The sequence below is a fragment of the Podarcis tiliguerta genome, assembly GCF_965153285.1.
Source record: "Podarcis tiliguerta genome assembly, chromosome: 4".
Classification (NCBI taxonomy): Eukaryota; Metazoa; Chordata; class Lepidosauria; order Squamata; family Lacertidae; genus Podarcis; species Podarcis tiliguerta.
Window position 1 is genome coordinate 19,051,831 of NC_139537.1, and position 18,890 is coordinate 19,070,720.

General features: G+C 43.4%; 1 protein-coding gene across 1 annotated transcript; it reads right to left on the reverse strand.

Annotated features, from left to right (window-relative positions):
• Positions 1–2,353: 2,353 nt before the first annotated feature.
• LOC310676696 (collagenase 3-like) lies at positions 2,354–11,555 on the reverse strand. The gene is made up of 6 exons (XM_083438804.1): positions 11,316–11,555; positions 10,019–10,239; positions 9,785–9,930; positions 6,211–6,336; positions 4,767–4,928; positions 2,354–3,041 (listed from the first exon to the last, which is right to left on the reverse strand). Exons 1-6 carry the CDS (start codon positions 11,418–11,420, stop codon positions 3,028–3,030), a joined length of 774 nt encoding a protein of 257 aa, XP_083294930.1. The 5' UTR covers positions 11,421–11,555; the 3' UTR covers positions 2,354–3,027.
• Between the last annotated feature and the right edge of the window lie 7,335 nt (positions 11,556–18,890).

Below are 18,890 nucleotides of genomic sequence, written 5' to 3' on the forward strand. Positions count from 1 at the left end.
TCTGAAATAATACGTGAATCAAAGCACAGCTGATGGGAAATTCACGCCTCTGAAATTCGCACTTCTCCAAGTTTTGCAATTCAGCCAAGTAAGGTGTGCATAAAATGCATATACCAAAGTAAAGCGTGCATAAAAGTGCATATATTAATGAAAATAAATTAAAAACTGATGTTGAAATATAGCAGAACTGTAAGTCAAAAAATGAGAAACTGAAGGAAACTGAAATGGATAGATTCACTCATCCCTAATGGCTGGTTTCCATTTTTGAAAACATAAAGCGTGGCTGCTACCTAGAATAGTATTGTTCCTGGTTCCTGGTAAGACAGAAAGCAGACATAAAGTGAAGCAGGGCCATCTAGCCTGCGGTTATCTGAACTCCTCCATTGCATCACAATACTGGCCTGTGAAATCCCACGATGCACAGACATGCATTGTGCTATAAGAGAGTGCACCTTATGCAACAGTTTTCCATCCTGCACAAAGCAGTACAGTGCAGCAGCTTGACAAATAGAGGGAGAGACCTGCTGCCAAATGCTTAAATCCTAAAGCTCTATGTGGATCTACTAATTTCCTGGTATTTTCTGTTTGTCGGTACTGGAAGGCATCACACCTGTCCTTCCAGATGACTGAAACATTTGTAGTGGAAGCTGGGGATGTATGAGGCAGGACGTGGGAACAATGGGGAAATTTGCTGGGCATTTTCTGTTGATGCTGCTGCTGCTGTTATTCAGACCTGTTAGTTGCTTGTCATCTGAAGGTCTGCAAGTATATATATAGCAATACATGCATGTGTATATATATGCATTGTATTATAAAAACAAAACAAACTCCCAAAGTCATGACTTACCCAGAAAAATCTTGGGAACTATAGTTTATTACAGAATTGAATGCACGCATTGAGAGCCAGTGTGGTGTAGTGGTTAAGAGTGGTAGTCTCGTAGTCTGGGGAACCGGGTTCGCGTCTCCGCTCCTCCACATGCAGCTGCTGGGTGACCTTGGGCCAGTCACACTTCTCTGAAGTCTCTCAGCCTCACTCACCTCACAGAGTGTTTGTTGTGGGGGAGGAAGGGAAAGGAGATTGTTAGCCGCTTTGAGACTCCTTAGGGTAGTGATAAAGGGGAATATCAAATCCAAACTCCTCCTCCTCCGTTTTGTTCACCATTCTAATACCTTCTGCTTCAGGGACCAGCTGTATGCAGAGGATCCCTCATTGAAGCAGGCTCAGAGCCTGGGATTGGTGGTGGGACAACTGTGAGTGATTAGAGGGAGCAGGCTGGGAGGAGGAGGTGTCAGAAGCTGAAGAGGTAACACAGTTTAGTGAGCAGGGGGAGTCTGAAGTGGAAGCAGGTGAGGAGGGAGACCACGAGGCAGAGATGAGTCAGGCTGGTGAAGAAGCCAGGGAGCCTTCCCCTCCTGCTGTGACAAGCTCCTCTTCCCCCAGTCTCACAGGGCCAGGAGAGGCATGAAGTGGGAGGACCAAAGACAGGTGCACTGGCATAGTCTCAGATTGCATGGGAGGGATCCAGGAGAGGGGGGCACTTAGCTGTGGGAAGTCGGGGACCTTCAGTATCCACAACAGCCTTATGCAGCAAGACCTACCGAGAAGAGTTGCTGTGCTCATTAGGCCTGGCACTCTTGAGCTGTCTTTGTGTCTTCTAATAAAGAGTTAACTTCACTTACTCAGTGTGATTGATTGCTGGCTCGCTCCTGGCAGTAGGCAAGTCCTAGTTTGGACTGTGTGTATGTATGAAGGAAAGGGACACGGGTGGCGCTGTGGGTTAAACCACAGAGCTTAGGACTTGCCGATCAGAAGGTTGGTGGTTCGAATCCCCACGACGGGGTGAGCTCCCCTTGCTCGGTTCCTGCTCCTGCCAACCTAGCATTTCGAAAGCACATCAAAGTGCAAGTAGATAAATAGGTACCGCTCCGGGGGGAAGGTAAACGGCGTTTCCGTGCACTGCTCTGGTTCGCCAGAAGCGGCTTAGTCCTGCTGGCCACATGACCCAGAAGCTGTACACCGGCTCTCTCGGCCAATAAAGCGAGATGAGCGCCGCAACCCCAGAGTCGGCCACGACTGGACCTAATGGTCAGGGGTCTCTTTAGCTTTACCTATGTATGAAGGAAGGGCTGTAGTTCAGTGGCAGAGCACCTGTTTTGCATGCAGAAGATCTCAGGTTCAATTCCTAGCATTTCTGGGTAGGGCTGAGATCCTGGAGAGCTGCTGGCATTCAGTGTAGACAATACTGAGCTAGGTAGACTAATGGTCTAACTCGGTATAAGGCAGTTTCCTGTTCCCCAAACATCCAGCTCCTGTGCCAGATAACAAACTAACCCTTAAAAATGCTTACAGACATTTTTTAATAAATTAAACTGCTTTATTTGAAGCTTTTTTTTCGATCCCAAAAGAGCAATACATTAACCAACAGTTCCTTAGCCACTCCTTTGAAACATAACAGCAAAATTTCACTTGCACATTCTCTTTTCAGAGTTACGAGAGATTAAATTTGTTGAAAGGATCACGTAACATTCACATTTGCATCATTTCCACCTATTTCCTTAATTTATTAAAAGAGCAAGGATGTCGATGCCAGAATCACAAGACACTGTAAATATTAAGTTGTCTCCAGTTGTCTACTCAACACAGACCTACTGAAATTGTCGGGCGTGAGTAACTTAGGCACGTTCATGTCAACGAGTTTACTCTGAGTACAATTTAGTTAGATATAATCAGTTAGATTAAGTCTAGCAGAAGTCATTGGCCTTTTAGGGTAATCAGAAACAGGAACCAATTCCCTTAGAACTTATCCTTCAAATTAGGACAGAAAAAGGTCTGCAAATTTGCATATATATTCTGTCTGCTGCAAGCAATATACATACTTAACTTACAAAGCTTAAGTGATTTTTTAAAAAAGGTTTCACGTCTCCCCATTTTGCAGTTTTGCTTCATTAAAATAACAATTAAAAAAAAAGAAATGTAAGAGCAAAATATGGACATTTTATTTCTTCTGGAACATGTTGTGAGGGGATTCATTTTCTTTTACCTGTGTGGAAGCAATATAAACAAAATTAAATAGAAATTTAGAAAGAGGTATTTTAAAAAATCCATAAAGATCACAATGGACAAGATACTCTCAAATGCATACATGTGTACATTACAAAAAAGGGAGGAAATTGTTATTGTAGTTAACCAGACTTTTACCTAATAGGGTATTCATAAAAATACACAATATCTTTCCCCCCCTTTTATGTTTTCCACATGGGTACTATTTCTTGTTTCTTCTTTTCTGTGTCTTATCTTACGCTGTGCACTTGCAATTTTGTACTTTTTTATTTTTCAATAAAGAATATAGAATTAAAAAGATAATCTCAGATGTAAGATGGTTGATATAATCTTATTCAGTATGTGTCTACTGAAAAGGAAGTCTCATTGAGTTCAGTGGGGCTTGCTCTCAGCTGAGTGGGTATAAGATTGCAGACCCTTAATTCTTTTGTGAGAGCATCTTTCCCCCAATCCTAGCCCTCTTGCAGCAGCAGGACGTTCTTAGAGCAACTTTGGACAATAAATAAATACATAAATAAATAATAACAATAGAATTTATATCCTGCCCATCTCCTCCAAGGAGCCTGTATAGGGGGCAGGCTGCCTTTAAAAGCCATCTGGAAATTTCAGTTAGTCCTGTGAGATTGCTAACTGGGAATGGGCGATATAAACACAGTGGACAGCATGTTGGGGTGGTGTCACTGATCTGACCTCCCAACAGCTGAGTTGCTGCGGCTTTTGGGGAAGGAGAGGGGAAGGTTGCAGAAAGTTTGGTGCAGTGCAAGAGCATTGCTGGTGTGTTTGCGCTGCGCTGACCTGCCCACCGCCTTGCCCAGCTCCCTCCTTCCTGGTAAGCAGCAGCGACTAACCCGTCGGGAGGTCAGGCAAGCACAGCTGCCCCACCACACAATCCATTACGGACCAGTGTTTGGTCTTCTTTACCAGTTTCCAAGTCCATTTCTCCTGGAAGGTTTTTGTTCCACCAAGCCATTAGTCAAATGAACTGCTATGCGTTTTATGTATTTTGAAATTTGCAGGAAGGGTTCACATGTGCAATTTGGATGGATATTGATTGTTATATTGATGTTATTGTTCCTTTATCATTTTGGTAGCACCCCGATTGCTGCACAGACCCACATTTGAATGAAATAAAATGCAAGCCTAATCACCAGTGTGTTCAGCTGGAAAAACTGGCTATAAATGAGTTTTTGAGCCCTCCAGGTATCATTTCACGAAACATAGATTTCGTTTGAGTATTTCTGAACTCGGGGAGATTGGTTATTTTTTGTCCCAGGTTGTTAATTCATTTTACTGCTAGAGTGAGTAAGAACAAGTCATGAACTTCCAAAGTAAAGCCTGTTCCTGAAATAACTGCATTTTGCAAACATTCAACACTTGTGTTTGTGATCCTTCCATTTCTTTCTTTTTTAATATAATATTTATTATTTTTTTATTTTTTCCTTTGTAACAATATTTCTTCATCACATATATCTTTGCTCAAATTGAGCTTTGACTTCTTCCTGTCTGATCCTTCCATTTCTTGAGCAGTTCCTGTGCTCATCAATACTTGCATTTTTTCAATGTCACATAATTAATTCATATATATATATATATATATATATATATATATATAATCAGGCTTCAATTTCTCTATGAAACCACACTAATTGCAGACTTCGTTATAACTAATTTAACATAGGGAAGGAACTTTAGACAGTGAATTTACCGTATAAACTCTGGATTCCGTCCCTGTCGTCATCTGAGAGACGGAAGTTAATTGGGTTCACATAGGAATAGGTAGGATACATCAAAGCGCCATAGATATTTGAATGAGCAAGCCCCAAAGAATGGCCAAATTCATGTGCAGCCACAAGGAACAGGTTGACTTCTAAAATACAGAAAACAACTCAGATGAGCAGTGCGTATTAGCAGGGCTGGTCCTATCATTAGTCAAAGTGAGGCAACTGCCTTAGGCATCTTATGCTGGGAGAGGCAGCATTCCCCTAGACTAGGGCTGTGTACACACCATACATTTAAAGCAGCCTCCCCCAAAAGAATCTTGGAAGCTGTAGTTTACTCTTCACAGAGCTACAAATCTCAGCACTCTTAACAGTGGCGTAGCGTGGGTTGTCAGCACCCGGGGCAAGGCAAGTAATTTGCGCCCCCTAACCCGTGGATTTGCGCCCCCTAACCCTAACCCCCAGATGTTGCGCCCGGTGCGGCCGGGCCCCCCTGCACCCCCCACGCTACGCCACTGACTCTTAACCTACTCAGGACTTTTGGGGGATGGGGAAGGGATGTGCTTTAAATGTATGGCATGTAGGGAGCTGGTGACATTCCACAGCACATTTTATAAGCACAGTGCTACTGAAGGAGACCCACGTGTGTCAAAGTTGCTGTCAGGGATTCTTTAGATGTGATTCCTGCATTGCGGAGGTGGGACTAGATGACCCCTGGGCTCATCCTGTTCCCTTCAGTTGCTAGCAAGTGCTTCTGGGAAGCATACAGATAGGGAGTATAGTCAATAAAACCCCCTTTTCCTGTTGCTCCCTGCCAACTGCTATCCAGTGATTTCTGAATCATGTCTAGAAGCCATTGATAGACTGATCCTCCATGAATTTGCCCACTTCTCCTTTAGCTGTCTATAATAGGTGCTGTTCTAGGGATGCAGGTGGCGCTATGGGTTAAACCACAGAGCCTAGGACTTGATGATCAGAAGGTTGGCGGTTCAAATCCCCGTGATGGGGTGAGCTCCCATTGTTCAGTCCCTGCTCCTGCCAACCAGGCAGTTCAAAAGCACGTCAAAGTGCAAGTAGATAAATAGGTATCGCTCCAGCGGGAAGGTAAACGGCGTTTCTGTGCGCTGCTCTGGTTCGCCAGAAGCGGCTTAGTGGTGCTGGCCACATGACCTGGAAGCTGTACACCGGCTCTCTCTGCCAATAAGGCGAGATGAGCGCCGCAACCCCAGAGTCGGTCATGACTGGACCTAATGGTTAAGGCCCCATTTACCTATAGCTGCTGTTACCTGCGCGTGACAGTGAATTCCATGCATGAATTGTATATAAAACAGTGCAGAGTTGTTGTTTTTGAGGGGTTGTATTTGCGCACAACACATTGATGCCCCAACGGGACCCGGCTCACACATTTTGAATATATATATATATATTTACCTCTGTTGGTTTCTGACCAGCGTTCGGCCTCATCGAAGTGGGCATCTCCACCAAGGCCTGGCCCAGGGGCAAAAGCATGAGCCAGAACTCCGCTCCTCCCATCGAAAGGGATGTTGTCACCATGCTCTGAGTTGGAAAGGGAAAACGAGGTATTACCAGCAGTTCATTCTCATCCATTAGTCTTGAAGTACACAGGACAGCCTCCCCCAACGAACTCTTCCTGGCTCTGAATTCTCAGCCTTATTCCTTAGCTCAGACTCATTCAACTATGGCAACTTCCGAGTTTGTTGTAACTTCAAGATCTGTCTGCGCTATTTGTGTTCAGTTGCCCTGCCATGATGAATTTTATAATGTAATTGTATTATTATTATTATTATTATTATTATTATTATTATTATTATTATATTTTAATAATGCTTAGGTATGCTGCTCAGAGCCATTACATTAAATTGCAGTTAAGAAACAGTAAAAAGAACAACAGCAACAGCAGCAGCAGCAGCAACAACAACAACTTAGACTTACTACACCCAATCTCAAAAAAGTCTTTTGGTTTTTGGGATTGCTGTGTGTGGCTTATTTGCTTGTGGAGTTATAGATGTTAAAAGCACAGCTCGTCCAGTTGAAATTTACAGGATTATTATTATTTTTAAATGAAATGGAACAATAGTCCACATAGTCACAGTTTATCATGCCCATTAAGCAACTAAGCATGGGTAAAATCAGCTAGCTCCTACTATAGACTTGCCTTTCTAATAGATTTCCATAGAAAAGTTGTTACTGATGGCAATTTAAACTTGGATCATATATAATGGGGGGAAGGGAAGGGTAGACATCATGTGAAGATTGGCATAAATCTATAGAAGCCGTTTTCCAAAATGGCCACCTGCCATAACCCTGCAGTTCTTTGTACTCCATTTTTGTTCTTAATATCACCCTGGCTGCCTTATAGCTTAACCCTACCTCCAAGTCATTTATGAACAAGTTCGAAAACACCTGTCCTGTCCAGATCCTGGGATCCATTTTTTTTATACATCCAACCACTGTCCATTTAGTCTTAGCCTCTACTTCCTGCCCCTGCACCAATTACTGATTTAGAAGAGGATGTGCCCTTTTATTCCACGACTGCTATGCTTGTCGGAAGTTTGGGCAAAAGCTTTTCGAAAGTCCAAGTACACGGTGTCTACTGGATCATCCCTATCCACAAGCTTGTTGACACTCTCAGATAATTTAGAAAGCTTAGTCATGCTGTATCAACATCACGGCAGCCACTTCCCCATGCCCTTGTCCTATGTCACTCCAGTAGTGTTGACAGAGGAGAAGTGTGGGGAGAAAGAATCACATGGCTGCTTCCACTGTGAATGTCAGCAGATGGTAACATACGACCTCATCCTGCAGTCGGGAAATTGGTATGAATGAGTCTGGTGCAACTCAGTACAGAGAAGAATTGTGGTTGGCAGGTTCAGCATTTGGGGGCAGTTGTCACGGGTGGAGTTTAGATGCCACAAGCTTTGGAGTGACCCAGGATCTGCTAGTTAGGTAGCACCGGGGAATGGTAGTGTAGAGGGCCGGATTTATGTTTGATGAGGCCCTAAGCTGCTGAAGGCAATGGGGCCCTTTATAAGTCCAGCTTATATTTTGTCAACAGCAAATCGTCACTGTTTTTTGTGTTGAATATATGCCATATGGTAATGTATGGACCTAATAGGTATCTAAAGCCATTTGCACATAACAAAGTATGTACATCACAGGAGCCTACACAACACAAAACACTGTTGCTGTATGTAGGTTTTATTTTATTTGCTTTTTATCTTATACAGTCAAACCTCCATTTACGTAACCCTCTGGTTATATAAAACTTCGGGATGCGCCTGCAGCAAACCTGGAAGTATTTTACCGCTTGTGCAGAAGCAGTCTGCACATTAGGGCGGTTCATAAAAAACTTTTTTTTTTGGAAAATGCCTACTCCAAAGGTCTTATCTAGGAATGATATAGCTATATCTGAAATTTCATGCATATTGGTTAGTATCTTGACCCTGCTCCATGAAAATAGCTGTTTACTTGGCCGTTTTCCTATGTCGGGTCAAGGTATGCATGAAATTTCAGATATAGCTATGCAATCCCTATTGTAGTAAGACAAGACCTTTGGAGCAGGCATTTCCCCCCCCCCCCCAAGTTTTTAATGAACCGCCCTACTGTGCATGCGCAGAAGTGGTCCTCAGGTTGCAGAAACCTCGGGATCTGACCGGATCTCCGGAATGGATCCCATCTGCAACCAGAGGTACCACTGTATTTTGGAAATGTACATCCAGTTTTTCCCCTTTAATTTTTTTGGGGGCCCCCAAGAGAATGGGGCCCTAAGCTATAGCTTGTATAGCTTATATGTAAATCCGGCACTGCTAGTGTAGCTATAGGGCATCAAACAGGTGTGAATGGCTATACAATTGACCCTGCCCATGTGGCTCTTCTTTGTTCATGCCCCCCCGCCCCAGCGCTGTAGGATTGCATCATGGGGGCGTGGCCTCGACCATCTTGAGGACGGATTCCTGCAATGATCCCAGGATGGGGCTGTCCTTGGAGATTGTTTGGAGACTGACACCATGCTCCTTTAGGGCATGATTCTTTGTCCCATAAAAGGCTTTAAAAGGTGAACACTGCATAAACAAGGCATTGCCTCCTATCCATCATGGTCACTGCAATCTGCAGAGGCTTCTTGGCAGTGCTATACACAGTGCTATACACTGAAGAAGTGTGCATACACACGAAAGCTTATACCAAGAACAAACTTAGTTGGTCTCTAAGATGCTACTGCACAATTTTTTAAATTTTTAAAATATATTTTGACTGTGTCAGACCAACACGGCTACCTACCTGAATCTAGTGCCTTGTGTACAGTGGCGTAGCGTGGGGGATGCAGGGGGGGCCAGCCGCACCGGGCGCAACATCTGGGGGGGGGGCGTGCTTGCACTCGCAGCTCTCTGCCCCTACCTGGCTCACTCACTCTCTCTCACTGCAGTGCTGGCTGTGCGAATCCGATCCGAGCCACCGGGTCGCTGCCCACTGTGGAGGGGAGGGTGCCAGGCGTGCGGTGTGGTGCGGAGAGAGAGCGAGGGACTATCTGGGGGAGGGACAGTGCAGTGGTGGGGGGGGGCGCAAATTACTTGCCTTGCCCCGGGTTAGGGGGCGCAAATTACTTGCCTTGCCCCGGGTGCTGACAACCCACGCTACGCCACTGCTTGTGTATAGTAATGCAGAAAGGTGTTATATGAACTAAAAGTGACATGAAATTAAATGAAAGATAAATAGTGTGAACGTATATAAAGGCAAAGCTGACGGCGGTTACAAAACACCTTCCTCTGAAGGTCCTTCATACGAAATTTCAGATATTTCCCCAATACATACATATATATATATATATATATATATATATAATGTTTCAAAGGCTTGAGCAAGTTTTTAACGGTTGGGGATATTTTTTTAATTGCATTTCCCCCTGTAAAAATAAATAAATATCAGGTTCTCTGAAGAGGTATGAGACATAGACATGAACAAAACACATCAGCCAAGGCAGCCTTACCTTTATATGCAAAAGAAATTTCAATATCAGCAGGTCCTGTTGTTTTCCTGAACTGCAGGGGGGTCACATCGCTCCACACCTTAAATGCCTTTGCTATGGCCACGTCTACCTTGCTTCGAGTCATATCGGGGGTGTAGTTATTAATCCTTTGAGCAGTGGAGGAAAATACGATATCAGTACTTAGCCAATTTATTATTTTTTTTGCATTTTTCAGAAAGGTGAAGCTCAGCTAACCTGTAAGTCAGTAAGTTTTTATTCCATCTCTCAGTTCCGAAAGTACGATACTCCAAGACATCTGGCACGCCACATCTGGGCTGATCCATTACCTGCACAGTCTCTGTGTCGATCTTTCCTGTTACCTTCAAGTGAAAGAATTCCTGCATTTGTCTGATTTGTTCTTCCAGGGTATGCTTCAATACTTTTTTCACAGCTGGGAAAAACCTGTTCAGGTAAGCCTGGAATAATAAAGGGACCATTTAGTTTGAAATCTTTAAGAACATGTGAAGAGCCTGGTCTCACAGTGACCAGCTAGATGCCTATGGTAAGCAGGCAAACAGCATTCTCTCAACTTCTTCCCATTCTGGCTCATTGCTTGCTCGTTGTTTATCCTCTGAACATGCCAGTTCTCTCGCTGGCATTTATTTTTAAGCCTAATCTACATTCCAATCACCCTCCTCCATCTATTGCTTAAAAAAAGAATACAGCACCTGCAGTGATTTTCGAAAAAAGCACAGAACAGAGAGAAACCATTCGTTGCATTCTGTGTGCAGAAGCCATGGAAAGAAGTCCAGTAATGAAAACGTTCCTCAAAATTAGGGATGGAGGAGAAATTCAATTCACTTTGCATTTAAAGGTGAAGCTACCTAATTCACAGTTTCCCAAACAATATGCGACCCAAAACCCAACTATGAGAGCCAGTGTGGTGTAGTGGTTAGAAAGGGTGGACTAAGATATGGGAGGCTAGGGTTCAAATCTCCGCCATGTAGATAAGTGGGTGATCTTGGGCTAGTCACTGCCTCTCAGCCTCACCTACCTCACAGGGTTGTTGTGGGGGGGGGGGTAAATGAGGAGGGGGAGAACAATGTATGCCGCTTTGAGCTCTTAGGAGAAAAAGGTGGGATATAAATGTTATAGATTAGATTGGGGGGAAGAGAGAGAGAAGATACAATTTGATATTCTCTGAAATTTGCAATGCAGTTCTTCAGTCAAATACAAAAATGCATATATTAGACTATGCAAAAAGACATATTAGGAAAAAATTCTTTGCAAATTCATGTCTAGTATGCAATATTATTATTTTTTTAAAAAATGTATACATTAGGAGAAATCAGCAATAACATGCTGATGAATCTCCGTGAAGACTTGAAAATTTGCAAACTTATGTGGAAATGTGGAGAACCAGATTTAAGATAGGAATAATGAGAAACCTAAATTGACAGATTTGCCCATCTTCCTACTCCACACAACAGCAGCAGGGCCTTTGCTCTATAGTTCTATGGCATTATCTGTTAATGCTGCAATGGCTACATACCTCAATGAATTTCGGATCCCTGATTTTCAATTCTGGCTTTTGAACTGGAAAGGTGGAGCTGCAAGGCAGCAGCATCACAGCCCACAGGAGCACCACACGCCTCATAGTGGAGGTTGTTGAAAGGTTGCCTGCACCAAAAGAAGAAAGCCTTTGGTGTATCGCATTTTGGAGCCCAAATGGGCAAGCTTATATATGCCTGACCAGTGTGGCATGTTGTAAAAATCCAGGTGACTCACTTTATGGCGCTCGCCTGCTTTTTGTGTGTGAATGGCTCTGGATGGTCAAATGTCACAACTCCAAAATGATTACGAGGAAACATTAAAGGCATGTCTTTCCTCCCCTCCTCCTCGTTGTTGACATTTCCACTGATGTCATTTCACTTTGTCCCCATCCCATCTTTCCTTTCACTCTCTAAAACCACAGGACATAGGGAAGTTGGCTCTTCTAAATCCACCCAAAGCACCTACTGTACGACTCCACCCTCTTTGGCTTGCCCAATCTTCTTTGTTTGCCGCTGAGACGCATTGCGACATTGTCTTCTGCGTTGTCTAGCTTTCCAGGTGGAGCACTGCAAAGCAGGTGACTCGTCCACAGCTTAGGCTGTGTGGTTAGAATTCTGCACTTTCGGAAAGGTTTCTGTCGAAGGGGTTCCGTCTGAGGATCCGCTGTCAGTCGAAACGCTGGAAATCTAGAAGGGGCTGGCTGAAATGGTTGTTGTAACAAGCTTCCTCCCAGAGGCCCATCTTGTCCAGTATTCTGTTCTCACAGTGGCCAGCTAGATGCCTGTGGGATGTTCACAAGAAGGACATGAGCTCAATTGCACTAATTAATAAATTAATTATACCCAGCCCATCTGGCTGGGTTTCCCCAGTCACTCTGGGCCAACAGAATATAAAAAACATGACAAAACATTACGATCAAACATTAAAACATTAAAAACTTTTCTAAACAGGGCTGCCTTCAGATGTCTTCTAAAAGTCAGGTAGTTGTTTATTTCGTTGACATCTGGTGGGAGGGCGTTCCACAGGGCAGGCACCACTACTGAGAAGGCCCTCTGCCTGGTTCCCTGTAACCTCACTTCTTGCAGTGAGGGAACCGCCAGAAAGCCCTCGGCGCGGGACCTCAGTGTCCAGGCAAAACGATGGGGGTGAAGATGCTCTTTCAGGTATACAGTGGTACCTCGGGTTAAGGACTTAATTCGTTCTGGGGGTCTGTTCTTAACCTGAAACTGAGGTACCACTTCAGCTAATGGGACCTCCCACTGCCACCACACAATTTCTGTTCTCATCCTGAAGCAAAGTTCTTAACCCGAGGTACTATTTCTGGGTTAGCGGAGTCTGTAACCTGAAGAGTCTGTAACCCGAAGTACCACTATACTCTCTCCTCCTGTGGTTTTCAGAGGCCCATTGCCTCCGACAGTGGAGCCCTCATAGCTGGCAACCACTGGTAGCCTTACTGTATATGTCCGCTTTAGTGCCAAGAAGAGGGGTGTCCCTTGAGTTGTGCTACTTCCTTTTTATTTGGCCAAACAATTTCTATTAGTTTTCCAAATGAGTTGTGCCACTACCCATTGCACTTTCCATGCAGTGCTCACAATTAAATTGGATGCTTGTATTCTTATTGCTGCCTTTGTATCTGGGACACACTCACCGTGAAAATGGCTACAGCTTCTTCTTACTACTATTGCTGCTGCTGTCATATTTGGGACATGCTCATCTTCTTTTCCACAAGACCCCCTTTAAATATTCTTTGAGAGGGACCTAAAAGCACTGGACTTAAAGCACACAAGAGCCTCAGAAGATCCCTACTAGATCAGATCAAAGATTGATCTAGCATCATGATTTCTGCAAAGACCAAGTCGATGCCTTAGTACCTCTTACGATACCTCTGGAACAGAAAAAGACAGAGAGAGCTCTTCTTATGTTCTTAATTATACATTAGAGGGGTCAATGGTTTGTCTCTATCTTCATCATTTGTCTTTCTGGAAATTAAACACAGATGCTACTGATTTCCTAACATTTTCCATGTAGACGATTTACCTTCAGCTGGTGGTTGTGAATGGTGGAATGCACCAGTGCCACAGCCACCATTTTTATTTCTTAAAAAAGGGAAAGAAAGAGAATTATGGAGAGCAAAATGAGGCTTAATTTAGCAGAGACTTAACTTATCCCCTTGATTTCAAGGGCTCTTAAGCATTTTGAATTTTCTGGGGCCATGGACCCCACTATAAGTTGTTCCAATGTTGTAGTTTCCCTAGTCTCAGTGGTGGGCTATAGGCCTTAAAGTGTTGAAGGCAAGTGATAGAGATTAGACATTTCAGGGTTTCGTTTGATCAGCTTCGGTGGCATTCTGACTCAAGGTAAGCTCATAATTTAGATAAAGCCAAATGGTGAGTGTCTGTATCTGGTGTCTAAACAATCTCTGAACCATCTTGTGGGAACCAGACTGTTTTAATTACCTACCGTCTGAATGAGACTTGGAAAATCCTTTCCTCACAAGGAAGTGCTGGGGATTAAGTTACTTCAAAAAGAACAACAATGTGCCCTTCAGCTTTATTTGTTTTGGGAAAGTTAAATGTTCATGCTTAAACTTTAAATTATTAACAGTTGCATTGTTTCATCCATTGATTTGTATGCTGTGGAATACCTTTCAACAATGCGAAGAAATTGATTTTTTAATTAATTTGTTTAAAAATACCACAATGACTAATTATTCTGGCATTTCATTCTAAGCAATGATGTGCTTATGATCACTTTGGAAAGGACAAGTCTGATTTACAAAGAACGCTTCTGTGTAGGAATGAGAGTACGAAGGAATGTGTAGGTTTTCATCTTAGGGGGGTTGTAGAAATATGCAGTTCACTCTGGGAAACAACAAGTGATCACAGGTTAACAACTGAGTTAAACATGGAGTGAATAGTCATTTATTTATTTATTTATATTGTGCCTTTTTCTAAATGGCCTGGAGGCACTAGTACAGCATTAAAATGCTATAAAAAGAACAATAAGCCTACTAAGAATGGTAGGCAAAACAGTTGCACCAGCAAATAGCTAAGGTTGCCATATTTCAAATAAGTGAAGATCCGGACACAAGTTGTTGAGCTTTTTTGAGAAAAGGACTCAAAATTTCAAACAGAAATAATAAATAATGATTATAAAATTTTATCAAAAATGTATAAAATGCTGCTGGAATGGTGTACAAAGGATGAGGAAGTTAAATCGGTTATGATACATTGGGCCAGAGATTTTGGATATAATATACAATTTGATGACTGGGTAAAAGTATGGAAGGAAAATATAACATTTACGGCATGTACTGCGTTAAAGGGAAATGTTATGAAAATGGTATACAGATGGTATATTACACCGGTAAAATTAGCGAAAATGTTTAAAACATGTAATAAGTGTTGGAAATGTAAAGATAAAGAAGGGACATTTTACCATATGTGGTGGGAGTGTAAGAAAGTGGAAAGTTTCTGGGAGATGATATATAATGAATTGAAAAAGATGTTGCAATATACATTTGTAAAGAAACCAGCGGCTTTTCTTTTAGGAATTGTAGGAAATGAAATAAATAGAAAGGATTGTAAACTTTTCCAATATGCAGTAACAGCGGCGAGAATATTAATGGCCCAAAAATGGAAACAGGAGGAATTACCGACGCTTGAAGAATGGAGAATGAAACTGATGGAATTGGACAAATGAACTGGGAAGATTAGATATCTACGAGATCATAAGTTCATCGAGGACTGTGGAAAATTTGTAGAGTATCTGAAAAGTATATGTGATGAGCAAACAACACTTGTGGGATTTCAAGAAGCTCTGTGAAAGTTTGAGGAGTATTGTAAAAAAGAAAATAAGATTGGGAGGGTATATTAAAAGGCAATATCGAATTTAGGAAGTGCGTAACTAAAAACTAAATATGGATGATTGGCAGAGAAGCTGAAGGAAGTCCAAAAGAGAAAATTTGTGATAAATTCTGATATGGTATTATATGTATATTGTATTGAAAATTAATAAAAATTATTACAGAAAGCCTGGCCCCAACATTTATCCAAATTAAATAATAAAATCCATCTTATTACTTTTTTAAAAAAACAAAAAAATCCAAGTTGTTGAGCAAAATCTCAAAAGGAAGAAGTTTTTGAGCTTTTCTTAAAATGAAATTTGCCAAAATCTACACTTCTGACATGAGTTGCCATACGTCTGGATTTTCCCCAGACGTTGTTTCCAATGGCTGAATCCTGGCTGTGTTTCACACCAGACCTTGGTGGCTGCCCATTGTTCTGTCTGCAAGCAAACATAAGGCTTTGAGGTTTATCCAGGAAGTTGTGGTGCCTTGCCTGAAGGAAAGAAGATGTTTGTTCTTGGTCTTGGCTGGCTCTCAGATGACCCCTTCTCTCTGGACATTGCACAACGTTACGGCAGGCGGTTATATAAGAACACAGGAAGATCTCTGCTGGCTCAAGCCAAAGGTTCCGTCCATTTAGTCCATTGGCCAACTAGAAGCCCTAATCTAATGGAAAGTTCACAAGCAGCACCCGCGTACAACAAGCACAGTCCCTACTGGTCATTCCCAGCAGCGGCATGTTGCCTTTGAGGCTGGAAGTATTAGTAGCCATTGTATAATCTGTCTTTTGATAGTAATAAACAGATGAAATAGAGATGCAGGTACATTGCGATTTTCTTGCATGGATAGAAATATTCCCTGGGTGACTTTAGGATCAGAATGCAGTAACATCTCATTAATTTCATTGCATCTGAGGGTTTTGTTTTTTCCAAAAAAGCAGCAGGAACCACATGAACCCTTATGACTTTAGAACCACTGGAAAATATAAGACATAAAATGAAACATTAATGTCTTCTTTGACCTCTTATGTCTTTAATCCGATGTCCAGACTCAAGGGATATCCCTCGGTTTGGTTAACATATGCCAAGGTATATGGCAACATTTGACAATGCGCAAGTGTAATATGATGAAATCCAGAGCCTAAGAGGAGTTTTGTTGGATCAGAATCAAGGCCTATTAAGTCCAGCATCCTGTTCTCACATTGGCCAACTATATACCCATAGGAAGCCCTCATGCGGTGAAATATACTCGGAATCCTGTAGTGATTTCATGCTCTTTATTGCAGCTTGTAAAACACTGATTTAATTGCCCTCCAAACCTCAGGCTTTTATATACATTATTTATACAATGAGTCCCATCTGATTGGCTGATTCTGCTTCCCTCCTGGAGCCTGATTGGTCTTTTCCTGCAGGCCAACCAGTTGTTGCATTCTACAATCCTACCAGCCTAATAGGCTGATTAACTTCCTCCTGAGGTCCAGCGCCGAGGGCCTTCTGGCAGTTCCCTCATTGCGAGAAGCAAAGCTACAGGGAACCAGGCAGAGGGACTTCTCGGTAGTGGCTCCCGCCCTGTGGAACGCCCTTCCAGCAGATGTCAAAGCAATAAACAACTACCTGACATTCAGAAGACATCTTAAGGCAGCCCTGTTCAGGGAAGTTTTTAACGTGTGATATTTTAGTGTATTTTTGGTTTCTATGGAAGCCGCCCAGAGTGGCTGGGGAGGTCCAGCCAGATGGGCGGGGTATAAATAATAAATTATTATTATTATTATTATTACTACTACTACTACTCCTGGAGCCTGATTGGTCTTCTACTGCAAGCCAACCAGTTGTTGCATTCTACGATCCTACTTGCCTATTGTTCTAGGTTCCAAGCTTAGTACATAACAAGCGGGGTATGAGCATCACAGCACTTTCCCACTGTTGTTCCTCAGTGAATGGTATTCCGAGGCGCACTCTTTTGACAGTGAAGGCAGAATCCCACACTTGTCTCTTAGACAAGCCGGCCATATGTGCTCTGCACACCTGAGAGGAAGAAGCCTCATTTGAATGTTGAGTTTTCGCATCATTTTCTTGGCCCATTTCAAAGTCAAACTTAATGGCTTGGGACCAGGATACTTGGAGAACTGCCTTTCTCTACATTTGCCTGTACACAAGTCAGGAGAGTTTGATCTGTGTGCAGTGGCCCCATATTGTGAACCAGAGCCTGCCCGCCCATGAGGTAGGGTGAAGCACCTGCCTCAGGCAGTGGAAGTGCAAGAGGCGGAGCTCTGGCTGCTTCATCGCTTTGGCCACTCTCAGCAAGAGGGAGGCATTCTGGCACTTTCTTTGTGGTATGCCCCAGCAGCAGAGGTGGTGTTGGTGGGCAGGAGATGGCAATTCCCATTTTGCCTCAGGTGGCAAAACAGGACAGGCTGCCCCTGTTGTGAACTATTAAACTGTTTGGTGATGTACATCCAGGCCATGGGTTGGCTCCACCCACCCAGAGTGGCCATTGGCTCATTCTTGGCAGGAAGGAGTATAAAGGACTTCCTGAGTTGCAGTTGTGTTCCTGTGTCCTTGGTTCTGACTACTGGTTTCTCCCACAGAGTGGTGCCACAGCCTAGCCCTGACATTGGACCGGGCCTACCAATAGGTGTTTGTCGATGTGTGGATGGAACATGGTAGCCTGACCTGCACTCTCAAGTTAGCCTGCTATCTTCAAGCACAGTGGAGGTCATTGTCGCAATATCAGTCACATTCAATCTGCCAGTTCAGGGTGGAATGGGGTGTGCATCTTCTTGCCCATCACTCCAGGCAGTGTCAGGATGATGTTAGCATCCCTTGGCTGGTTGCCCAGGAAAGTACAGTCATACCTCAGGTTACAGCCGCTTCAGTTGTGTTTTTTCGGGTTGCGGACCGCCGAAACACGGAAGTACCGGAACGGGTTACTTCCGGATTTCAGTGGTCGCACATGCGCAGAAGTGCTAAATCGCATTTTGCCCATGCGCAGAAGTGCTAAATCATGTTTTGCACATGCGCAGAAAGCCAAATCGCAACCTGCGCATGCGCAGACACACAGACATGGGTTGTGAACGCTGAGGGTTGCAAACGTGCATCCCACACGGATCATGTTCGCAACCTGAGCGTCCACTGTATAAAGACAAGGAAAAGTTTTTTACAGTCCTTTTTTTATTTCAGTCTTTACAGAGAGAGGCTATAGAACCCAGCTTCTTGGATAGTGGCGTTGTCCCGAGTGAATATCCACCCCCCACTTCCTCATTCGTCACTTCTATGGGTGCTGCTATGTGCCCTTTGTCTTTGAGCTCTTTGCTCTCCTACTTTCAATGCTTGCCGGGTTCTGGGAGATGGAGGGTCTAGAATGCCTTCTAATGACAACGTGTCAGCCGGGTGTTGCTCTGGATCTCCCATGATTTCCCAACTTTCCCCCTCATCTGCCTCTGAGCTGCGACCTCCCTTAAACCACTGTTGTAAATCTATACTGTCTTCCTCTTCCTCCTCCTCCCCCCTGGAAGGGTCAGGATAGGGAGGCAGTCTCCACCATTCTTCCTCTGCCCAGTCCCTGACAGGCAGCAAAAAACACTAAGGTTTTCAGCAGAGCTCCTTCTTTGAGTCCCTCCATCTTTGAAGGTGTTGGAAGTTATTATTGTTAGGATTATGATGTTCTGTTCCACCTAAACAGATGTGTGGAGCTGTTGTATGTCACATGTCTGTTTACATTCCAGCA